This window comes from Panulirus ornatus, chromosome 15 (genome assembly GCF_036320965.1).
Source record: "Panulirus ornatus isolate Po-2019 chromosome 15, ASM3632096v1, whole genome shotgun sequence".
Taxonomy (NCBI): Eukaryota; Metazoa; Arthropoda; class Malacostraca; order Decapoda; family Palinuridae; genus Panulirus; species Panulirus ornatus.
This window is the reverse complement of record NC_092238.1, coordinates 1,588,005-1,614,817: the sequence shown is the minus strand read 5'-3', so window position 1 is coordinate 1,614,817 and position 26,813 is coordinate 1,588,005. Positions and strand designations below refer to the sequence as shown.

Here is a 26,813-nt window from a genome sequence, read left to right as displayed (position 1 = left end):
CTCTCCATCAACTTTCAGTTTTACCCATATTAATCGAGAATTTACTTTCTTACATTCTATCACATACTCCCACAACTCCTGTTTCAGGAGTATTGCTACTCCTTCCCTTGCTCTTGTCCTCTCAGTAACCCCTGACTTTACTCCCCAGACATTCCCAAACCACTCTTCCCCTTTACCCTTGAGCTTCGTTTCACTCAGAGCCAAGACATCCAGGTTCCTTTCCTCAAACATACTAAGATTTTCTGAGCATGCTTAGCTATTCTGATTCTTTGCAAGAATTTTTGGTGTATAATATAAATACACTTAATATATATATATATATATATATATATATATATATATATATATATATATATATATATATATATATATATATATATATATATATTGCAGTATGGTCTCAATGACGCACGTGATGTATTATTTGGTGATGACCTCGAGGAAAAATGAAACGCGATAAGTCCCGAGTGCACTTTTGTATCAGTTACATCTTGAGGGGAGATACAGACATGTGGTCAACTAAGCCCATGTGTGTACCCGTATGTTGAGCTGCTACTAAGATTTTCTGAGCATGCTTAGCTATTCTGATTCTTTGCAAGAATTTTTGGTGTATAATATAAATACACTTAATATCTCAAGGCCGCGCTACTTCTTGTAGCAGGGAAATGTAGAGAATGATGCAGCCTCGCCAAAGTGACTTTTAACTCGCGGCGGAACCTCTTGCTGGCAGATCCTGTTACCACCTGCACGTATCTGTGTTTATGTCATCATCAGATGTCTGCCTTAATGTATGTATGTCCATATCCATCACTGGTTTTATAACTGGTGTAATAAACCTACAGAGGCACACCCGAGCTAGGAATCATTTTAAAGGTTCCAGCTGTAATTACCAGGTGCTGATCGATCCAAAATAGTTAATATCACACGTCCTTTGAGAGGTTCGACTTATTGGAAAGTTTTAAGTAACAGCCTGATTACACGTACCCCTGAGAGAGAGAGAGAGAGAGAGAGAGAGAGAGAGAGAGAGAGAGAGAGAGAGAGAGAGAGGCAGGAAGGCATTCTACGTTCGTATGTTAATTGGTCTTATTATTATGTGTGTAATTACATACACATTTGGAAAGGGAGTTCTACATTCGTGGGGCCCCTGCTCTTGAATCATAGCCATAATCGTATAGATTAAACTTTTCTGTATTAATAGTATTCACAAGGCATTATTTACCTTATTCCATTTGATATGAAAATACTTATTTACATTTTTCTTAAATTTCTTGCTTCACTGCGTGATCCCTGGTTGTAATACCTTTGCATCTTTCGAAGAACTGTTCACTGTACAAACCGTACTGGTTTAAAGACATAAAGATTGTGATTAAATCACCCCTTACTCATCCATCTTCCATGATGGACAAATTTATGGGCTCTAACCTCTCACTATAACTTACCATACAGGTATGGTACCATCTTTGCTATCTTCCTGGAGATCTGCGATATCGACTGTCTATATGTGCGGTGACCACACTTGAGAAGGATATGCTAGGTTTTGTCTTGATATTGGATGTCAACAGTTGGCTGACTAATTTTCACGACAATCTTCTCCCTTAATTGTGTGTGTGTGTGTTTGGGAAAGAGGGGGAGGTATGGGAAGCCCCCCTTGTAACACTCCTAAGCTGTCCGCATGAATATATTCATCATTAGAGCAGGTTATAATCTGATGGCGGCCACCAGAATTAAGTTATTAATTTTGACGTGATGATGATGATGACGAGACACAGCCAACCCCAGCTGCAGGGCGAGCGCCCGGCATACTACTGATGGAGAGTGAAGGCAAACTGGCCAGACAGGTCACCCCCAACACCTGACGACAGTGTGTGTGTGTGTGTGTGTGTGTGTGTCCCCATACACCCTGCACAACATTGGCTTGTCTGGCCTCCTCCCATTTTGAACGTATATTGTTTTGCAGCGTTTACAAGCGGATGTGTCGTGCTTTCGTGTTGTGGCGTGAGCTCAAGCGTTGATGAGTGTGGTGGTCAGTTAGAGTGAGTGTTGTAATGACGATATGGTGTATGTAAGACAAGAATTCTTCCAAGTACGCTCATGACAACTACACCACAACACATACGTCCTATCCACACCCTCAACCTACACAAAAACCTTAATTAATAATAAAGATAATGATAATAATAATAAACTTAGGAGAAAGCTATGATATGATGGGAGAGTCGCCGGTGACACACACTTTTATGGGTGAACGATGAATCGGTACCAATCACGTATACAGCCCACTTACCAGCTCATCTCACGACATCAGGCCAGCCTAATTACTCTTAGGAACTAAGTCCACCAGGTGAATGAGTGTAATCAAGGCAAGGAGCGGTAATTAGTGGAAAGAGAGTGTTGATACCGACCCTTCCTCCTCCTGGATATTTTTGACCCATTCTTTGTGCCATTGATTTTTTTTTCAGTCTCTACTCCAGTGCTCTGATACGGATTTTTTTTTTTTTTTTTTTGATGCGGGGAAAAATTGCCCCTAAATATAAAATTTGTTTTGTTTCTTGATACAATCTTTGTTAGGGTTGGGATCTATGGCCACCCAAACAGAGCCTAAGATATGCGCAAAATTCAACGTTTGGCGGGAAGTTATGTGTTTGGAATGACGTCCATAGCGCTCTGCTATGCTTTTGACTTTTTCAGTACTGATAGGTTAAAAAAGTGATATATAGAAAACGGAGGTGTGGGCGGACACTGGTCAAGGCTTGGTTGACGAACGGCCTTACACACACAATGATGGATACACACAGAGGAGGAGATGAGCACGATACTGGCAAAATGGAAGTTAAGGTGAATGATTGAAGCATATGTAGCGAAGTGATAGAGAATGGAGGAGTGGCCGGAGAGCGCCAACCCTCGTAACACCCCGTCTCGTTACACACCGTTCACCATTGGCTTACTTCATGCCAGGAGCCAAGTGAATGACAGTACGTGTCATCTTAACGAGGTGTCTTGAATGAAATGGGTAACTGATGCCTGGTTATTATGTTTGTATAGGGTTCCTCTTCTTCCCGGTAGTTTAGAGCATCTAATTATTATTTTTTCGTAATATTAAGAATAGAGTATCCTTCGAGTCTACGCCGGGGGGGGGGGGGGGGGATGTCACATAATCTTAGGTCAATCCTGCTTCTACAAACGTCTAGCTGACATCTCCATCCAAGGGACATGACCAGTATTTCCGGGTGCTGAGCGCCCCCTTACCGAAGCTTGCGTTAGTATTAGGGTATTGAAGTAAGTCATTGATTTATCGTGCTGCTGCTGCTGCTGACAGAGGAGTGTGAAGTGAGAACGGGAATCACCTTGCGCCTCCCGGGTCGGATTGCCTCTCTTAATCTGTCTCATTACAGCTGAGCTACCGGGATAGACTTGATGTCTATACGCGTATCCTCTGATTTTTCTTTGACGTCTTGTCTTCACATTTTCCTTTTTACCAGCCTGGCCTCGATCAGGACCTCTGCCGTTACTGGAATGTTTCTCGTAATAACATTTTCCTCCTAGTTCGTGTGTCCAGCTTACTGCACCGAGCATAACACAAGAGACAGATAACATGTAAGCTTTCTGGAGGGCTTTTGTTTTGTAGGTACGATATACAAGTACAGGCACTTTACTGAAACTGTTATTATCATGACAAGTTTAAGTACGAGACACTAGCTTAGTCTCTTGAGCACGGTGGCCTGACCTTAGGGGTCAAGGGCCACAGATACCAAGGGGTTGTTCAGTGGTGCTAAGGGCTTAAGAAAGTAGAGGTGATTGATGGTTAAGTTACTTCAAAGTTACAACTTATGTGTAAGACATATTTTAGATATCATAGTTGTAATTACACATGTTTGATAGTGTCTGTCTTCTGCAACCACAAGCGGCAGCACTATCGCAAGACAGCTGTAAACTAATTTTCATTAAGTGCCTACTGCAAGCATGTTTTGAATCTAACGTTGAGGTGTATGAGAAGTGGAATTCCATTACTCGATTACATGAATATTTCATGGCCATCATCACACACTGCAGTTAATCCATATAATAATAATGATAAGGATAATAACAATAATAATCATAATAATAATAATAATAATGATAATAATAATAATGATAATTGTAAACTCAGGAGGAAGCTAGGATATGTAGGGAGAGTGGTGACACTGTTATGGGTGGACGATGAATCGGTACCATTTTTAGTATCATACGTACATTTTATTGTAAAAAGTTATTATGATTATTGTTAGTACAATATGAGTCTAAACCATGACACCTGCACACACCGAGTACGTCTGTCTCTCCCCCTTGTATACTCCCTCCTCCCTGCTATTGTAACCTCACCCCTTTTCTTATAGGGGAGGGGGAGGGGGGGGGGTAGGTAAAGTTAAGGAACAGAAGACAGTCGTGGCGTTGACTGTCCTGCCTGGCGTGGGAGGTGCGGTGGTGGTGGGCTCACGTGATGGCTGGGGGACACGCAAGTGGGTCCTGCGTAATAGTTCTCCGGGAGAAGGGCGTACACCCTCCCTCTGGTGCAGTGTACGTACTCACCCACACCACACGGGTCAGGCTGACCACCGGGCCCCGTCACCTTGGGCAAGAGGCATAACACGGTGACCCTTTGTATGTTGGCCTTTTAACCGCACGATAACATCATTAATTTAACATGAAAACATTAATTAACGCCTGTTGCTCATGCTGGTGGAGGCCACACCTGCCTGCACTCATCATACGAGACACGCCACTCTGCCACCTGACATTCCATGCCAAAGTTTGTTTTTTTATAACCACAATCTCCAGGTAGTGACAGGCTATAGCTGGCTCTTGAAAAGAGTCAGCACGAAGGTATTGGGAAAGACACGGGAAGATGAAGAGTTCCAAAGCTTAGCGATAGAAGGAAAGAAGTCGGTATCACAACGAACCAGCGCTTAAGTCGACAACGACTAATGATGTGACGGTGTGGCTGCCAGAGCACCATGCGATGTACCTCATGGTTCTCGGGGACAGGAACAGGGTAATGTAATCAGAGGTGGGGCACGAGAACCAACAGCACGGCGTTAAGGAAGGTGGGTCAAGGTAGGAAGAGTTGGCAAGCTAGACTGCATTGTACTCGACTCTCTCCCGTCTGTGTGTAGAGCTACAGCCTGCCCATATGCCAGGGTAGTTCCCCATAGAAGGAGGCCTCTAACCGTAACATTACCGAAGTAACTGTTCAGAAGTGAATCTTTTGCGTGTAAACAGGACTTTTTAGTGGCATACATAACTATACGTGTAATGTTGAGATCCCAAAGTTGATCAGATAGCACAATGATATATATATATATATATATATATATATATATATATATATATATATATATATATATATATATATATATATATTAAAAAAGGGGGTGACTGTATTGTTGACTGGTTGGTAAGGTTATTTAATGTATGTATGACTCATGGTGAGGTGCCTGAGGATTGGCGGAATGCGTGCATAGTGCCATTGTACAAAGGCAAAGGGGATAAGAGTGAGTGCTCAAATTACAGAGGTATAAGTTTGTTGAGTATTCCTGGTAAATTATATGGGAGGGTATTGATTGAGAGGGTGAAGGCATGTACAGAGCATCAGATTGGGGAAGAGCAGTGTGGTTTCAGAAGTGGTAGAGGATGTGTGGATCAGTTGTTTGCTTTGAAGAATGTATGTGAGAAATACTTAGAAAAGCAAATGGATTTGTATGTAGCATTTATGGATCTGGAGAAGGCATATGATAGAGTTGATAGAGATGCTCTGTGGAAGGCATTAAGAATATTTGGTGTGGGAGGCAAGTTGTTAGAAGCAGTGAAAAGTTTTTATCGAGGATGTAAGGCGTGTGTACGTGTAGGAAGAGAGGAAAGTGATTGGTTCTCAGGGAATGTAGGTTTGCGGCAGGGGTGTGTGATGTCTCCATGGTTGTTTAATTTGTTTATGGATGGGGTTGTTAGGGAGGTGAATGCAAGAGTTTTGGAAAGAGGGGCAAGTATGAAGTCTGTTGTGGATGAGAGAGCTTGGGAAGTGAGTCAGTTGTTGTTCGCTGATGATACAGCGCTGGTGGCTGATTCATGTAAGAAACTGCAGAAGCTGGTGACTGAGTTTGGTAAAGTGTGTGAAAGAAGAAAGTTAAGAGTAAATGTGAATAAGAGCAAGGTTATTAGGTACAGTAGGGTTGAGGGTCAAGTCAATTGGGAGGTAAGTTTGAATGGAGAAAAACTGGAGGAAGTAAAGTGTTTTAGATATCTGGGAGTGGATCTGGCAGCGGATGGAACCATGGAAGCGGAAGTGAATCATAGGGTGGGGGAGGGGGCGAAAATCCTGGGAGCATTGAAGAATGTGTGGAAGTCGAGAACATTATCTCGGAAAGCAAAAATGGGTATGTTTGAAGGAATAGTGGTTCCAACAATGTTGTATGGTTGCGAGGCGTGGGCTATGGATAGAGTTGTGCGCAGGAGGGTGGATGTGCTGGAAATGAGATGTTTGAGGACAATGTGTGGTGTGAGGTGGTTTGATCGAGTAAGTAATGTAAGGGTAAGATAGATGTGTGGAAATAAAAAGAGTGTGGTTGAGAGAGCAGAAGAGGGTGTTTTGAAATGGTTTGGGCACATGGAGAGAATGAGTGAGGAAAGATTGACCAAGAGGATATATGTGTCGGAGGTGGAGGGAACGAGGAGAAGTGGGAGACCAAATTGGAGGTGGAAAGATGGAGTGAAAAAGATTTTGAGTGATCGGGGCCTAAACATGCAGGAGGTTGAAAGGCGGGCAAGGAATAGAGTGAATTGGATCGATGTGGTATACCGGGGTTGACGTGCTGTCAGTGGTTTGAATCAGGGCATGTGAAGCGTCTGGGGTAAACCATGGAAAGTTGTGTGGGGCCTGGATGTGGAAAGGGAGCTGTGGTTTCGGGCATTATTGCATGACAGCTGGAGACTGAGTGTGAACGAATGGGGCCTTTGTTATCTTTTCCTAGCGCTACCTCGCTAACATGAGGTGGGAGGGGGATGGTATTCCATGTGTGGCGAGGTGGCGATGGGAATGAATAAAGGCAGACAGTGGGAATTGTGTGCATGGGTATATATGTATGTGTCTGTGTGTGTATATATATGTGTACATTGAGATGTATAGGTATGTATATTTGCGTGTGTGGACGTGTGTGTATATACATGTGTATGGGGGTGGGTTGGGCCATTTCTTTCTTCTGTTTCCTTGCGCTACCTCGCAAATGCGGGAGACAGCGACAAAGCAAAATAAACAAATAAATATAATATATATATATATATATATATATATATATATATATATATATATATATATATATATATTACTTTTGTACATATTCACCATTTCCCTCATTACCGAGGTAGCGTCAAAAACAAAGGAAAAATCTTCACTTGGCCCCCTTCTCTGTTCCTTTTTCAGTCGCCTTTTACGACACGCAGGGAATACGTGGGAAGTATTCTTTCTCCCATGGATGATATATATAATTTTCTCTTTCCGGTTCGTCTGCGATCGTCTTTTCGTTCCAGACTTCGTCAGAACATTCAGCATATTTTTCAGTGGCGGGTGTGGCCTGTGTTGTGCCGTCAAGTCTCGGAGGGTACTGGCTGTAGCGGTATTTGGTATGCAGGGTTGCGGTTTTCGCACAAGTTACTTAATGCAGCTTGACTGGCCGCAGAGTTTTATGTGTCCGCTTAACTGCTGCCATTTGAGGATCTACATATAACATTTTGCCGTTAACAGCTGGTCTGGATGTTGTGATCATGGTTGTGATGGGGGGGGGGGGTGGAGTCTGGCGTAACGATGTACGGTAATATATATATATATATATATATATATATATATATATATATATATATATATATATATATATATATATATATATATATATATATATTACCTGCAAAGGATACTAGCATTGCCCCCTCCCCGGGAGGAGGGGATATTATTTTACAACTGTGTCAAAATGTTGTAATGGCCGGGAAACACATTCTTTTGCTCTTTGTCATTTGTTTGTTCGCTCTAGGAAGTTAAGGGAATGGGTGACAAGTATTAATGGTGCTTCCGTATTAAATTTTGTTTTGTCAGGATAGCTCGTGATAAGAATTGAAGAGAAAATTTGTTGGTGATGAATAAGACTTTCTCAGAGTTAGGACCAGCACGCATAAATTTCACTGCAGGTGTTGCCTACGGGTAATTTCATGACAGACATTGATGTGGGCGAATGAGGCCATTTCTTCGTTTGTTCCATGCCAACTCGGGCCGGCTTTGAACTAGCTTGGATCATTTTGTGTCATCTTTAAAACTGTTACAACTTCAGGGCTTATTATTACGTTGAACGAGTGCCACGTTCAGTGGAAAGTGAATTATTATTTCTTTCAGTGAAATATTTGAAGCACAGCTCCACCGTGTTGGTAGATCATGGTTATCGTTACGTGGGTGTTGGGTCATGTGGTGAAGTAGTCTCGGAAACATTAGTAGATGACAAACCCCACACATCCTGCTTCATTATGGCGCGTTTCTCCTCGCACAGAACTGCTTCAAAATGACTCAGGATGGCTGCTTCTGTCATTCATCATCTTTACAGGGGAGTTTCACGTATATTACCCGGAACATACATACTATCACAGAGAAAGGTCTAAAAAGTTGTTTAATAGTAAAGAAGTTTAACACTCGCTCCCCTTACAGTACCAACAGGTATATACATCCAGTGTTGTGTGTAATGTTGTATATGATGGAGCGCACTTTCCATGATTTCCAGTAAGTGAAATGACGAAGAAGTGGCGCGCCTCCACTTGCATCAGTAATACCCCTGCAGCTCTCCCACTAGAAGCGTTCATAAATGAGGACTCCTAACATTTCTGCACCGGGGATATGAAGCACAGCTCTCATTATGCTCTAGAAAAAAAATGACGAAATAGAAAAAGTACGTAATTCGCATTCCGACAGTGACATGGAGACCAAAACCAAAAATGCGTTAATTAGCGAGGTAGAGTAGCAGGTGACGCTGGAGGTGTGCGTTATTCCTGGTGATATTCTTGTTTGACAACTCCTGGTGACGTTGTGCTCACCACCACTACCACACACACACGATGCGTAGTCTTCTAGACTCACGATACATTAATAATCTTCACGGATTAATGTATATTTTTATGTGAAAAACAACCCTTTAAAAAGGGTGCATCTATATATATATATATATATATATATATATATATATATATATATTATATATATCCTCAAGACCCCTTTCAAAGGGCTCCTGGAAAGTCGAGGCTGCGCTGTACGTAGTAGCGGGGACAGGTAGGACTTGGAAGCGAGAAATTCGTAAACAATAAACTGCTGAGGTAAACTGACGATGATACAGCCTCACCAAAGGTAACTTTCATAATGAACCGAATGTGTGAATACTGTTTGTAAGGGCAGGCACACACACACACACACACACAAAACTACGTATTGACGAAGTTCATTGCTCGTAGAGCGATGACCTATGAACCTGGGTTTTATATACTCCAACACCTTCATTATATGCGATAATAGCATCGTCAACCTGATTACTGTGTTACTTTATAGTTGCAGGAAAAACGTCTACGCCCATAATGTGCTAGAAAGGTAAAATGGCGGTATTTTGTCGCCAGGTGATTTCGTAATTAATCCTCACTGAATGTGGGCGAGAAGACTGTTAATGAAGGATGAATCCATGCTCATACCCACGTAACTACAGGCATAATTCTGGGTAACTATATACAATATATATATATATATATATATATATATATATATATATATATATATATATATATATATATATATATATTTTTTTGTCGCTGTCTCCCGCGTTTGCAAGGTAGCGCAAGGAAACAGACGAAAGAAATGGCCCAACCCACCCCCATACACACACACACACACATATATATATATATATATATATGTATATATATATATATATATATATATATATATATATATATATATATACCACCTATGTCCCCAAGCTCCGCCTCCTTGAGGATACACACCAGTAAGAAGACACCTTGTGCGAGACTGTACCACCGTCAGTTGACGAGAGTTGTGCCTCGTCAGTGATCTCACTACAGAGGAGTCCATCCTGTCGTTGTTCCTGAACGTAGCGCAACCTTGGAGCTGCAGGAGTCTCTGGATGGCAGGGTCTTAACTTTATAGCCCCAGGACCCGATTGTCAAACGGGTTTTTGCGTTGTATAATAATAATGATAATAATAATAATAATAATAATAATAATAATAATAATAAATAATTTTTCCCCCTTTTCTAACAGTCCAAAAAGACAGTCACCCCATCTACCAATCCCTCTCTTTTGGCTGTGACGGGGAACCCTCCTTACTGTATATACATGAGCATATGTAACATTAATATGTGTGAATGAGTTTAAGTATATATGCAGATGGACTGTAATTGAAGTAAAATCATTCTACCGTTGCATGAGAGGGGTATGATATGGAAGACTACTTTTGTATGTCGTGGGCAAGAATGTCATATGACTGTGTGTGTGCCAAAGTCTGTCTCAGAAATCACATACAAGACTTTTATGTTACGCACATTTTCCCCTCCCCCACCACCATGTTACTGACTCTTGGGTTTAAGATGAATGTGATGTTTTATTAAGTATTTTTGTTGTCGCTCTTGCAGGAAAGTACGTTGGGTCGCGTCCCATCAAGCTGAGGAAGAGCACGTGGAAGGAGCGCAACGTGGACATGGTGCAGAAGAAACAGAGGGAGAAGCAGCTGTTGGGCCTCAAGTAGAGAGTACCTGCGCCTGCCCCGACCACTACTGCATGGCTCAGCCTCAGGCTGTCGCTCCGTGGTGTGGTGCTGGCGCCGGAGGACCGGCCACGACTGACGGACGGGCCCGACAGCCACCAACTGGAAGCACTGTTTCACACGCTGGTGCCACCCAGCAGCAGGTGTCAGTGGGGCACCTTTCACCAGCAGGAGCTGCGGCTTGGTGCCACGCATTTGCAGGTGATGCAGCCTGGTGCCATCCATCGGAGACAACACCAGTCACAATAATTGCCCAGAACCATATTTCAGAACCCAGTGATTGTCTTCTCTGTGTTTACCTCTTGACAATACTGATATTTTACATATATTAGAATTTGATATTTAATATACAGAATTTTATTATAAATAAATCCCTGGCGCTTTCATGGATCCTACTTCTTTTGGTTGAATGTTATTATCCGTACATCACTTTTAACACGTTGAGTATCAGCACGTAAATATATGGGAAAAGCTTTTTAATGTGGATCATGAAAGAAGACCTGACTTGAGCGAACACTGCCCGAGATAGGACCAGCCAGTGGGCTCTCTGGCCACTCATGTAATTTTGCAGACGGGGCTTTACTACGAAACATTTTCCCATTTAATCAGTTCTATAAAGGGCTTGGGAGCAGTAATATTAATTAAAACACTTCCTCAGTTGGTCTTTTGAATAACGCTATTTTTATGAAACTTGTACATATATAAACTGCGTATATGAATAAATGCTGTTCTTTTGTAACAAACTGTGATGTACAGTGTAGCATTCTTTATACCTGCGATCACTCAGTCCTCCTAGCATGGAAAACACGTCTGAGAGACTGAACATTTCCATGAACGAGGAAACTTTATATGAATTGTCAGACAATTATTAATTATGTGAAATGTTAAAACTAACAGATTTATGATACTTAAGGTAAACTTAGCAAGTTATGATGCTCAAGTTAAACTTTGCAAGTTGTGATGCATAAGGTAAACTTAGCAAGTTGTGATGCATAAGGTAAACTTAGCAAGTTGTCATGCATAAGGTAAACTTAGCAAGTTGTGAAGCATAAGGTAAACTTAGCAAGTTGTGATGCTTAAGGTAAACTTAGCAAGTTGTGATGCTTAAAGTACTACGATACAGTGATGTCTTGCTGTGTCACGACATTTGCTACATGCTGTTCATTTACTGTGTCGTGAACAGCCTATGATAAGATTCTCTTCAACAAAGATGAAACCTATAACTTTCACATCCTTCTTAAGTAATCCCAAAGAAAAAAAGAGACGAGCGACATTACCATTTCAATCCGACACCCAGAAACATTTACTTTCCTCAGTGAAGCCTTCATAACCAACGTCACGTCTTCTATAGCTGGTTTACGATTTTTTTTTTTTACATAAAACGTTCAAAATGTTCTCATCAGCCGGGAAAAGAAACTGTCAAAGACCTGATCCATGAGACCGAACCCTACCCTGTGTGGTATGTGCTTGTGTGTAACAGGAAGGGATCTGGGTGTACCTCACCCAAGTCAGGTCAAGCACTGAATTATACAGAATATATCCATGTGCTCCTGAAAATTACAAATTACACACACACACACACACACACACACACATATATATATATATATATATATATATATATATATATATATATCTTTTTTTTTTTTTTTTGTCGCTGTCTCCCGCGTTTGCGAGGTAGCGCAAGGAAACAGACGAAAGAAATGGCCCAACCCACCCCCATACACATGTATATACATACACGTCCACACACGCAAATATACATACCTACACAGCTTTCCATGGTTTACCCCAGACGCTTCACATGCCCTGATTCAATCCACTGACAGCACGTCAACCCCGGTAAACCACATCGATCCAATTCACTCTATTCCTTGCCCTCCTTTCACCCTCCTGCATGTTCAGGCCCCGATCACACAAAATCTTTTTCACTCCATCTTTCCACCTCCAATTCGGTCTCCCACTTCTCCTCGTTCCCTCCACCTCCGACACATATATCCTCTTGGTCAATATTTCCTCACTCATTCTCTCCATGTGCCCAAACCATTTCAAAACACCCTCTTCTGCTCTCTCAATCAAGCTCTTTTTATTTCCACACATCTCTCTTACCCTTACGTTACTCACTCGATCAAACCACCTCACACCACACATTGTCCTCAAACATCTCATTTCCAGCACATCCACCCTCCTGCGCACAACTCTATCCACAGCCCACGCCTCGCAACCATACAACATTGTTGGAACCACTATTCCTTCAAACATACCCATTTTTGCTTTCCGAGATAATGTTCTCGACTTCCACACATTCTTCAAGGCTCCCAGGATTTTCGCCCCCTCCCCCACCCTATGATTCACTTCCGCTTCCATGGTTCCATCCGCTGCCAGATCCACTCCCAGATATCTAAAACACTTTACTTCCTCCAGTTTTTCTCCATTCAAACTCACCTCCCAATTGACTTGACCCTCAACCCAACTGTACCTAATAACCTTGCTCTTATTCACATTTACTCTTAACTTTCTTCTTTCACACACTTTAAAAAACTCAGTCACCAGCTTCTGCAGTTTCTCACATGAATCAGCCACCAGCGCTGTATCATCAGCGAACAACAACTGACTCACTTCCCAAGCTCTCTCATCCACAACAGACTTCATACTTGCCCCTCTTTCCAAAACTCTTGCATTCACCTCCCTAACAACCCCATCCATAAACAAATTAAACAACCATGGAGACATCACACACCCCTGCCGCAAACCTACATTCACTGAGAACCAATCACTTTCCTCTCTTCCTACACGTACACATGCCTTACATCCTCCATAAAAACTTTTCACTGCTTCTAACAACTTGCCTCCCACACCATATATTCTTAATACCTTCCACAGAGCATCTCTATCAACTCTATCATATGCCTTCTCCAGATCCATAAATGCTACATACAAATCCATTTGCTTTTCTAAGTATTTCTCACATACATTCTTCAAAGCAAACACCTGATCCACTCATCCTCTACCACTTCTGAAACCACACTGCTATTCCCCAATCTGATGCTCTGTACATGCCTTCACCCTCTCAATCAATACCCTCCCATATAATTTACCAGGAATACTCAACAAACTTATACCTCTGAAATTTGAGCACTCACTCTTATCCCCTTTGCCTTTGTACAATGGCATTATGCACGCATTCCGCCAATCCTCAGGCACCTCACCATGAGTCATACATACATTAAATAACCTCACCAACCAGTCAACAATACAGTCACCCCCTTTTTTAATAAATTCCACTGCAATACCATCCAAACCTGCTGCCTTGCCGGCTTTCATCTTCCGCAAAGCTTTTACTACCTCTTCTCTGTTTACCAAATCATTTTCCCTAACCCTCTCACTTTGCACACCACCTCGACCAAAACACCCTATATCTGCCACTCTATCATCAAACACATTCAACAAACCTTCAAAATACTCACTCCATCTCTTTCTCACATCACCACTACTTGTTATCACCTCCCCATTTGCGCCCTTCACTGAAGTTCCCATTTGCTCCCTTGTCTTACGCACTTTATTTACCTCCTTCCAGAACATCTTTTTATTCTCCCTAAATTTTAGTGATACTCTCTCACCCCAACTCTCATTTGCCCTCTTTTTCACCTCTTGTACCTTTCTCTTGACCTCCTGTCTCTTTCTTTTATACATCTCCCACTCAATTGCATTTTTTCTCTGCAAAAATCGTCCAAATGCCTCTTTCTTCTCTTTCACTAATAATCTTACTTCTTCATCCCACCACTCACTACCCTTTCTAATCAACCCACCTCCCACTCCTGAAACAGGAGTTGTGGGAGTATGTAATAGAATGTAAAAAAGTAAATTCTCGATTAATATGGGTAAAACTGAAAGTTGATGGAGAGAGATGGGTGATTATTGGTGCATATGCACCTGGGCATGAGACGAAAGATCATGAGAGGCAAGTGTTTTGGGAGCAGCTGAATGAGTGTGTTAGTGGTTTTGATGCACGAGACCGGGTTATAGTGACGGGTGATTTGAATGTAAAGGTGAGTAATGTGGCAGTTGAGGGAATAATTGGTATACATGGGGTGTTCAGTGTTGTAAATGGAAATGGTGAAGAGCTTGTAGACTTATGTGCTGAAAAAGGACTGGTGATTGGGAATACCTGGTTTAAAAAGCGAGATATACATAAGTATACGTATGTAAGTAGGAGAGATAGCCAGAGAGCGTTATTGGATTACGTGTTAATTGACAGGCGCGCGAAAGAGAGACTTTTGGATGTTAATGTGCTGAGAGGTGCAACTGGAGGGATGTCTGATCATTATCTTGTGGAGGCTAAGGTGAAGATTTGTATGGGTTTTCAGAAAAGAAGAGTGAATGTTGGGGTGAAAAGGGTGGTGAGAGTAAGTGAGCTTGGGAAGGAGACTTGTGTGAGGAAGTACCAGGAGAGACTGAGTACAGAATGGAAAAAGGTGAGAACAATGGAAGTAAGGGGAGTGGGGGAAGAATGGGATGTATTTAGGGAATCAGTGATGGATTGTGCAAAAGATGCTTGTGGCATGATATATATATATATATATATATATATATATATATATATATATATATATATATATATATATATATATATATATATATATATATATATATTTCTTTCTTTTCTTTCATACTATTCGCCATTTCCCGCATTAGCGAGGTAGCGTTGAGAACAGAGGACTGGGCCATTGAGGGAATATCCTCACCTGGGCCCCTTCTCTGTTCCCTCTTTTGGAAAATTAAAAAAAAAAGTGAGAGGGGAGGATTTCCAGCCCCCCGCTCCCTCCCCTTTTAGTCGCCTTCTACGACACGCAGGGAATACGTGGGAAGTATTCTTTCTTCCCTATCCCTATATATACATGAACATGTTATAGCTGACATGCACGTGAAGGAATTAATCATCTACACTAGTTTAATTAATTCTGAAAAACGTTAGGTCGAAAATTTTCCTAATTAAGGTATATGTCAAACATATCTGTTAACAAGATGAGAAATCAGGTCAGACCCTGTCGCTAATATAGGTAACATGTTCTAGATCATGTCATATAATTAAGGATCTGAAGCTACTGTCCAGGTGAACAAGATGAGCAGATTCCACTGCTCAGGTGAAAAGAGGAACAGATCCCACAGTTCCGGAGAACAAGTGGATCATATCCTCCAATTCAGGTGAACATGATCAAATTCCGCCTTCTTGTTGAGCAAATCGTTTGAAGGGGATCATGGCCTACTGTCCAGGTGAACAAAGGGATCAGATGATCCTGTCAATGAGACCTGGGAATCGGATTCTAATGTCCAGACGAGCTAAGGTATTAAATCCACTTTCCTGGCGAACAGAGGTACATCCTATGGTCCAGGTAATCCCCTAGTGCAGGTAAACAAGGGGATCAGATCCTTCTCTTCAGATAAGCATGAGAAGCAGATCATATTGAGAAAAATTTTCTAATTTTGGCCTTATGTAGGATGTGAACAGCATCCTGAATGTATGCTTTAAATAGCTATTGCTTGAATGCTAATCTAATATTTGCCGGGAGACAACGTGTGTCTGTCTCTTGTAGTATTCTCCTGATGTGGGATTCTGCCGGCAGGCTGGGGACGTGTTCTCACGTCTCTCTCTCTGACAGATTCCTTTTTGTGTGTGTGTGTGTGTGTGTTTCACTACTAATTCAAACTGGTCGGGATCATGAAGTGTCCGTGATCCAAGCTGACCAGCGAGGCGCCATTCGGACCAGCTGACACAACGTACTACTATTTCAAATCATCATCCAGGTAAGAGCAACGTGGAGTACCGTCCTCAAGTGGAGGGACGTACTTGGTGTCGGCTGGAAAATGAATATCATGGGAGGGGAAGACTTCCAGTCACCAATTCCACTAAACGTAACTCAGTTAAAATAAACCAGTTACCGAGAAAACAACCACAAATTCAACACCGGATTATACACAAACACAACGACACACAAATATAAATGTATCAGAATCCAGCATCATACAGTAAACTATTACAATCATAGGATCCAGGCGACGGTACAAGACTAGTGGCATGGCTAGCAGAAGTAAAACAACACATGGGGAAATACCAGGCAGGAACAGATGATGCGGGCACTTACCTTAAAGCGAACCCGTTAAAAAGATGGATGATGATGTCGTGCGTCCCGCGGGGTAGGAAACAAAAGTTTCAACAACCCACACACCCTCACTGTTCTCGCTCTGCAGCAACGCCATCTTTTAACTGGAATAGTAAAAAAAAAAACTTGGTTTAGATTTTCCTGAGAGCCAGTGTACAGTGTCAGGGTTACCTCCATTTATTAAAGCTTCAACTGAAAAGCCTTGGAGCAGTACGGACAAATGGACTATCGACTAGTCTACAGTAAACGAACAAGTAACATTAGTAGAAATAACAAGATCATAAACTAGTGATAAAAGATGGGCATGAACAGGTAATAACAGAGGGACATGACAACTCTCAACGAAAAATAACAGGTATCAAAGGGATATGAACTAGTAGCAACAGAGAATTGAACAAGTAACAACAGAGGGACATGAACAGGTAGTAGTAACAGAGGAAAATGAACAGGTCATTAGAGGAACGTATGTAATGGAAGCCTCTGGCCACAGAACACTACTGATCCATGTTCCCCGTGTACGACACTCGACAACTGGTAATATGAGAAAAGTCTTCGACAGCTGGGAGCGACCTACTAGCTAGCCACGTGTATCAAGGGAATATCTTGAAAAGTTGTCAAACAGGCTTTCCAATTTCTGTCGATGACATGTCCTCATCATAGACGACGGTGTGTGTGTGTGGGGGGGGGGGGGGGGGAGCAGAACTTCCCACTGTTATACAGTGTTCACGGAAACACCATATCAAAGGAATACAAGGAAATTCAAACAGCAACAGATCACTGAGTCTTTTCGAGGCTGTCTGTGACAGTGGATGATGTCGGAAACACAGATTAGTATGGTAAATGTTGGATGGTATACAGAAAAGTCAAAGACAATAACTTGTCAACTGTCAGTGTGACTAAGGAGGTGCAAATAATGCAAGTCGTGGAATTTAAGCGAAATATTTATCAAATCTATTATCGGACGTATCCATAGTACTGCTTTCAACCAAACTGACTGGCAGATCGTTCCATGTGTTAACAATCCTGTTGAAGAAAAAGTACTTCGCCTCATTCGAGGTAAAACGTTTGCCGATTAGTTTGTATGCATTACTGTCTACAAAATCAGACGAATCAAGTCTTAAGTAGCTTGAGAGACCAAGATTATCAAGCCTTTCATAATTTTGATTACTTGTGCTCGATCACCTCAGCCTTATCTTTTCTAAGATATGTACTAGTAGATTAGAGTCGTTTAATCTGCTCTCTTAGGATTCCAGGAATCATCTTAGTAGATCGACGCTTCACTCCCATCATTATATATATATATATATATATATATATATATATATATATATATATATATATATATATATATATATATATATATATATTATCCCTGGGGATAGGGGATTAAGAATACTTCCCACGTATTCCCTGCGTGTCGTAGAAGGCGACTAAAAGGGGAGGGAGCGGGGGGCTGGAAATCCTCCCCTCTCGCTTTTTTTTTTTTTTCAAAAGAAGGAACAGAGGGGGCCAGGTGAGGATATTCCAAAAAAGGCCCAGTCCTGTTCTTAACGCTACCTCGCTAACGCGGGAAATGGCGAATAGTTTAAAAGAAAAGAAAAGAATATATATATATATATATATATATATATATATATATATATATATATATATATATATATATATATATATATATATATATAAGTGGTTGAACAGCTGGGTTGACTGTGGACCGACTGCCTCGGGCGGCTCGCGAATGCGTCACGGTCAGGAACGCTCACGGCTACACCACAGGTGTCCATATGAGGACGAACGCATGAAGTAGCAGTAATGGTAACAGTAGTAGTATTAGTAGCAATAACAGCAGTAAATGTAGTAGCGGCAGTGATAGTGGTAGTAACAGTAGCAGTATTAGTTGTAGCAGTACCATTTAGTAGTAGTCGCAGTAGTTGTACTGGTAGTAAAATCAATAAATAATGCATTCTTCAGATATCATTCCTATCTCTACTATCATTATAATGTTATGAAGCGACGTGTCTCACCCCGTTGGTGATGCCTTGCCTCACCTCCACCTACGCCCTGACACTTCCACCCACGCCCTGACTCACCTCCACTCATCGCCCTACCTCAAAATTTTATCATCCCTAACGAAACCCTTTCCATATGTCTCCACGCGTTAACATTAAGCATAATCCCATCCGTTGTATCATAACTTTTTGGTGAGCTCAAGTGGTCCTCGTCAGAGATGGAGGCCAGGTATTCGAACGTCAACAACAGCAGACTGTGGCGGAAGGCTGTGAGGTACTTGATTCCCTGGTGTTGCCAGGTTTCCTTCCAGGCGGCCAGAACAGAGGCCTCAGTCTGGTTGTGTCGTTGTTCGTCAACAATAACATACTAGGAATCGATCTCGGTCTTGTTTCAGAGTTTGTTCTTCTGTACGTGTCACTTATCTTTAACTTGACATCCCAAGACACACTCCAGGACACCTTACCTAGACTCGCAATCCTATATGTGTCCTCCTGTAAACCACTGTGCCCTCCTGTACACCCCCGTGTCCTCCTGTAGACCCCCGTGTCCTCCTATAGATTCCTATGCCCTCCTGTAGACCCCCGTGTCCTCCTGCAGACCCTTGTGTCCTCTTCTAAACATGACCTGGAGGGTCTGGAAGATAAACACCTGAGGACTGTCAAGATAACAATAATGATGAGATACCAACTTAAACCCCTCCCACGAACCTCCAGGTCCTGTGATCTATGAACGAGATCACATCCTCTGCTGCACACACCGCCATCCATGTTCTTGCCGAGAAGAGGTGGGAGTTAATCAATATTCTTTCTATTATTAGCCATTCCACCCTTATGACTGGACGCTGCCCCACTTCACCCAAGTCAATATGAGAAGTTATAACATAACCCCAGTGTAAGCACAATTTTCAGTTCTTCTTGAGAAGTTAATATAGGTATATGTAATGTTGTCTTATTTAGCTGTGTAAGTTGAAGTCCACTGTTGTAGTTACAAGATTAATTAGAGCTATTAGAAGGACATGTGTAGAGTCTACATCTGCAGTACTCTGGCAGGGGAAGCTAGTTTTTATTTTTCTTAAATTGGAGGCTCCAATCACAGACTAAAGTCCACATCAAGGCCGGGCCATAATTGAAATATAATGAGATTAATGAAGGGGAAAAAGAAGATGCAAAGGAAAGTATTCATAAACACTGAAAGAAATGAAAAACTTGCCTTTTGAAATATGCGAGGTTGTAGTTGTTGGGTAAGACATGAGAGGGTAGACAGTTCTAAAATTTCGAGGTGTAGGGAAAGAAACAGTTATCAAAACGGCCCCACGCTTGAGTTGCCGACGGTATGCGCTTGGCGTCTTATTGTGCCACTGGAATTTCAGCTAAGTATAATGTTTTGTAAACTGGTCTATGATATCCCACTTGTATTAAGGCTAATTTACGTAAACATTAGGAATGAAATCATTCCTTGAAGTCAGGAGGTAGGTAGCCCAGCCGATGTATGACGCTGCTTACCTGACTAAAGTTGGCTATCCCATCCTGCAGGTCCCGTACAGGCCTCGTTCTGAGTGGCAGGCAATGTACAGATCTATCATAGTTACTCCTCAGCCAGATTCTTGACCACCACGCTAGCCTGTGCCTCTGTACCGTAATATTAAAGTATAGCTATATTTCTGTATATAGATGTTTCCTTGTCAACCCTAAAGGCACTTATGGCTACAAGTATCGCACGAGCCCTGGTGAGGGTCAAGGAGCACACGAGGGGTGTGGGTCAAGGAGCACACGAGGGGTGTGGGTCAAGGAGCACACAAGGGGTGAGGGTCAAGGAGCACACGAGGGGTGAGGGTTAAGGAGCACACGAGGGGTGTGGGTCAAGGAGCACACGAGGGGTGAGGGTAGAGGGAGGCTCCTGCAGCGTGGGGGCTGGTAAGGAAGACCAATTACAAGGAAGTAATTTGTAAACATTATGTAACGGCGGGTCACAGACGAGCATATCTCCGTGCCGTACTGAGAGAGAGAGAGAGAGAGAGAGAGAGAGAGAGAGAGAGAGAGAGAGAGAGAGAGAGAGAGAGAGAGAGAGAGACCAGCTCACCGGACGTCTTCCTTGGAGTTCCTCCAGCAGGAAAATCTAATAAAATGCGGAGCTGTAGCCACCCGGTGGTTCAGTACCTGCCGACCCTGTCAGCCGTACCTGCCTCACTCTCGCACCAGTGCCAGAGGTGAGGCTGAGGCAATATGATGCTAAACACACACACACACACACACACACACACACACACACACACACACACACCTATTTACGTGTCTTTATATTTCCCAAGGAACATACGAAAATATTAAACAACATTGTTGTTCTGGGTGAGGATGACATGGATTTCTATTTCAGACAATTTATCGTGTGTGTGTGTGTGTGTGTGTGTGTGTGTGTGTGTGTGTGTACGTCATATAATGTATCATGACTATAAAGTAGTGGTCCATATCACATTACAATACCGGAAAAATGTCAATATACACTATACTGTGATGCATCTGTGATAAGAACTGACATTACAATAGTCATGTAGACTCTATGCAAGTTTGGACCCGCGTCATCCTTTTCATAAGGACAGCGTTGGCCATAGGCGTTTGTGGCCCTTCCAGTGTTGCCATCACCGACCACCCCCGCCCACAGTGTTGCCATCACCGACCATCCCCGCCCGACAGGACATGTAGCTTGGGGTTAGAGGTAGGAGGTGTCCCGTTCTCCCTTTGACACTCCCTCCACAAATCAGATTAGTTTGAAAGTTTGGAGACATAAATTCCCCTCGTCTGACTGGAGGGTTTGTACAGCTGACACCCTGGGGGTAGTGGCGGCCAAAGTTTACCAAAACTTTCCAAAACAAATTAGTAAAGCTTGGTTGTTAGCAGTTCCTTAATACCCTTCATTTTATTTATACATTTTCTCTCTACAATTCAAATAAAGTCAAGACTGTGCAAATGCAGCGTACAATTTTCCCTTTGTAAATCTAAAAACTTTAAAGTTCACATCATCATTACAGAATCAATTCCTCTCCTCCACTCTAAAAAGATAAATGGAAATGATAATCTTTTTTACCCCACAAAAGATGAAGGTTTATACACATTTCATGACTGCCCATCACGAGTACAAAGCAGGAGACAATACAGCCAAATTCGATACAGATCTCCCCTACCCAGCGTTAACCTGCTCGCATCACAATCAGCAGACCTGCAAAGACCATTATAACTAACATTAACCTTAATAATGTTAACCAAACTAGATCTAATGTACATAAACCTAATTTAATCAAGTCAGTCTGAACAATCCTATCAAAACCCGTCTCTCAAAATTTAACCAAATACCAAGACCATCTTGATATGGTAAAGTCTAGCGTAGGTAGATGACACCAGGTGTAAACACGTGCCACGGTATGATCAGCTGAGGCACCAGGTGTAAACGCGCGTCACAGTATGATCATCTGATTGTACCAGACGTAAACACACGTGCTACGTCTTCATAAGCTGATGGTGGAGGGTATACGTAAATAAAGGGATCAGGTACAACTCTCCGCCAACAACAACAATGACATAATATCCCAAAATCAAGTAGTAGAGAACAGTAGATTCTTTTTAACGAGAAATCTTTAATACAGTTATTCATACTTCGTTTGTGGTCGTGCGAGAAAGTATTTTTAAGCAGTTAGAAATAACATGTGCTTTGTAGGTAGAGTCTCTATCTACAAACGTTAGATATGCTTTGATTTCCACTTTTGATTTCATTAGGAAGGCAACATACTTCATGTTTTAATGTGTAAAAATATCAAAGATCAGGGACGGAAATCATCAGTGCACGAATACTGATTAACCTGAAGTTAAAAATATTTTGTTGATTATTCACCAAATTTCAGTATATCAGCCATGGCTCCAGCTGGTGAGTGGGACAGTAATGAACACTTCACCAACAGAGGCAGAGGATCAAGTGCTCGCTCACCAACTTATTAACTTCACACAAAAATCACTCAGCATGACGGGGTCGTCACCTGGCTGGTCCACCGCCAGTTACAGCTGTCGGTGGACGTACGATGATTCCTTCTTGTGTATCTAACGACTCCATTCTATGTTTGACGTTTATAACTCCAGCAGGCGGCATGGCCAGCATCACTACATCCCTACGAGGTACCAGGGCTCAAGCTGATGTGTGTGTGTGTGTGTCTACACACACACACACACACACACACACACACAAGATTAAGACACCGGCTACGCGAGTGTCGAGGTGTCTCCCCCGTACCACATAAACAGATGTCGCACATCATCACTCACAACAGTAACCACTGTGGTCGGTGTGGAAGGTCGAACCTCTGCCCAATAGTTGACTTCATCCACACAACATTTTCCATCCACCTCCTACATTATGACAGCTTAATCCCTGGTGACCCCTAAGCTGACCCCGAATTTGACCCATATGAGTCAGGTCAAAGTTCAGGCCTTCATGCACAAGGGTCGTGTGGTCGTGTCAAAGGTCGTACCGTCGTCGTGTTCAGAGGGGTTAGCCTGACGACAAACAACATCAGCGTTACAAAAGAGGTTTAAATTAACTGACCTCAAAAGGTTAAGACATTTTTAAAGTCTGAAACAAAACACAAAAGCGACGCTACATTATGGGTGATATATTGACTCTGTGGCCCTGTGTTCCGACCATACTGCTGGCTTAACCAGCAATTAACATCGTTATGAGCACAACAACGACCCTGGCTCCAGATTTCCAGGAATTCCTCTTATTCGTGGCTGTGTCTCATACGACTTTTTCCTTTCTCCTCCCGCCTTAAACCTTACCTAGGGCAATGGCGGCAAACTGCTTTATCGCAGGCAGCTAAAACTTACGATCATTTTCTACAGACTTTTCCTTAAAGCTTTACTGTATTTTCTGTCGGAAACATCTGTCTCTGGCCAGCGTGAAACCAATGTACCATAAACCATCACACAAGGTTTAGGGAAAGTCTCATACACTAGAAAAAGGTTTATACTTCAGTAGTTGGTTTATAAATGGACAAGTAATCCTAGTCGGATGGTTCCCACGAAAGATAAAGGAAAGTGTTGCCAGGAGACATTATGATACAGAAGTGATTCCTCCAGAGCAGACCCGTCATCTGTCTGTTGTTATGTCTGCTGCAGGGCGCAGCCTTGCTTCACATCCTCTGCTGCAGCTGACGATGAGAGCGGACAGAGTTACAGACACCCTGAAAAAGCATCAATGTAATGCATGTAATTACTGTATTTGTCATTCACTGTCAAATGTACAACTGGGTGACATGAAGATCCATCTCTAGAGAGGATACATAACAAGTGGATCGGGTCAAGCGTTGCACTGCAGTCGTGCATACCAACACTGTACACAGGGAAGGCAAACGTTCAATGTGCATACATGGTACACTGAATATGCGTCTCTCACCTCATGGCGCAGAGTGCTCGCACGTTCAACACTCACCGTCTTCCCCTCACTCGTCCAGCTCTCTTCCCTCAGCCTTCACCTGTCCCTATTACTCAAAATCTTACTGATGGTGGTGTGTGGTTACTGTGTTTATTTACCCCACGCAGCGCTTATTCTAGCTTTCATTTATACACTTATGACTTCAATCTACGCACGCACCGCCTAAATACAGACCCCAGGCGGACAGAGCCACACGCAAGGGTAGTCAAGGGGCAAGCTTTATATGGAAAAATCTTTTAGGACACTCGAACGACCTTTGTGCCAGCACGTAAACCCTTAACAACGAAACAAAACCATGACACTGGTAGTGTGGAAGAGACGTCTCATAACACTGTGGCACAGACATGCGTCACAAATCAGTATGGTACAGATGGACGGCAGAACTATGTGGTACAGATGGACGCCACAATGCTGAGTGTGGTAGGGAGGTCGTCGAGAGAACACGGGTGTACGATGCAGGACTCAGGCTGTCCTTTTAGATATTTAAATACCTCGGGGCCAAGTTCTGCAGCTGCTGTCCAGGAACTACAGCATAATGTCTGGGACTCACAGCTGTGCTAGTTGTGGCAAAGTACAATCCTAATCACAGCGCTGATGTTAGTGTGTCTAAACTGCCGTAGTTGGCCCACATAAAGTCCGAAAATAAATTACCATACCTCCAGCACTGGTTACCGATGAGACCACTTCCTGCCGCCCAGGCATATAACTCCCTTGACACCACCATACCGTTACCGACCAGCTTACAATCCCAACCGTCACCACAGCCAGCGCTTTGGAGCACATACATAAACTTCAACCTGAAATCAACATTGCACAGTGACGGCTCTCACTTCGACCACTAGGAGGGCTGCAGGTGTTGCTGTTCTAATTCAGACCAATGGCGGTAGAACACATAGGCATGGTAAGAGGAATAATTGATCTTCTGACTCATAAATTGAACTGTTTTCTATACTCATCGCTCTTCGCCTAACAGAAACTTCAGCCAAAGAAAATGTAATCACATGTGACCCCGCCTCTGTCCTAACTAAACGCACTTAATAACCCAAGAGCAGGACACACTGTTCTTGCATCTGAAGCCACCTACACTTACAAGCATTACTGGTAGAGAGCGTCAAATCACAGGTTTTGAGAACATGACGAAACTTATGCCTTTGCCAAGTTTACACTAGGTAAAGAGGCTGCTGAACAAAACCGAAGTTAACAAAGGTAATCAGGAGAAAACGAGTGGAGACAGGTAGGAGCACATCCAGTTGTAAACAGGTAAAGTAGGAAGATCAGAAGATTTTACAGTGTTGTTACGGCTACATGAATGCTACGTTATAGGTATCACTGGCACTTTAACTTCCCTGGAAATATTCATCAGCTGTATTGTTTATTACGGTATACCATCCGTGAGATAACTGACCTATTAACAGAGACGTGTAAAGAAACAACAACATTTCATCGTTACTGGTGAGATACCTAACACGTTTTGCATGTTGGTGAGACTACAAAAATCCTGTCAGCTTATGTAATCTGGCAACTTTGTACTGTATAATACCATGATTACCCGGCCACTGGCGTCTGACAAAGACCCTTTATCACCTCCGTAATCCTCCTATGTTACCGCTCACAGCAGAGCCAAGGCTGCACAATGAACTGGCTGCTGTTGACGGAAACAACAAAAACGACTATACTTAGACTTGATCATCATGTCTGTGATCCCAGGTGTGTGTGTTGTTAGGGTTCTGTACACACCTGGACAAACCATGACACACACACACCTGATCCACAGTATACAGAACCATGTGCCTCGAGAGACACAGTTCACATACTTCTCCTCGTACTGTAGTTAATGCCCGACATACTATAGCGTACACAAGACATTACAGGAGACTTGAGACTATTGTTGTACGCATACAGGAGATCTGAGGCAAGTTACATAAGCCATCTGAGGACGGACGCCACTGCCTCACCACCATCGGGAGATTTACTCGGTGTTAAGCATAACATAGTTTTCACCGGAGAGTTTCACTGGCTTGCAGAGCCCAGGTATACATAGGAACAGACCATCCCCTGGTATACCACTGTTTCAATAAATGGTTAACAAAGTGCATACAACAGGAAACTAGGAAGCTTGAAGTTCACAATAAAGGAGCACTCTGTTATGTAGCGTTGTAGTGTGTACTTATGATACACCACACATCTTACACAGAATTCTGTCTGGAGCACATATTTGTCTGTCATTATCCGTCTAGTTCTTACAAAATCACAGTCATCGGATGTGAGCTCATTCTTACCAACAGCGTTTAGCAATACTTGATGCTAGAAGTGTCTGGTCGCTCACCGTGTCACAATACAG

At 42.6% G+C, this 26,813-nt stretch overlaps 2 protein-coding genes across 4 annotated transcripts in view; one reads left to right on the top strand and one right to left on the bottom strand.

Annotated features, from left to right (window-relative positions):
• LOC139753653 (uncharacterized) overlaps nt 1-11,582 on the top strand; it is a 46,353-nt gene extending 34,771 nt beyond the window's left edge. The window contains exon 8 of the mRNA XM_071670274.1: nt 10,699-11,582. Coding sequence (XP_071526375.1) covers nt 10,699-10,811 — 113 coding nt within the window. The 3' untranslated portion in view covers nt 10,812-11,582. The remainder of the gene's footprint in view (nt 1-10,698) is intronic.
• The window catches only part of LOC139753656 (uncharacterized), a 57,094-nt gene that overhangs the window by 20,550 nt on the left and 9,731 nt on the right, over nt 1-26,813 (bottom strand). For all 3 annotated transcript variants that reach the window (XM_071670279.1, XM_071670280.1, XM_071670283.1), the window contains exon 2: nt 16,973-17,094. The gene's annotated coding sequence lies outside the window, so the exon portion shown is untranslated. The remainder of the gene's footprint in view (nt 1-16,972; nt 17,095-26,813) is intronic.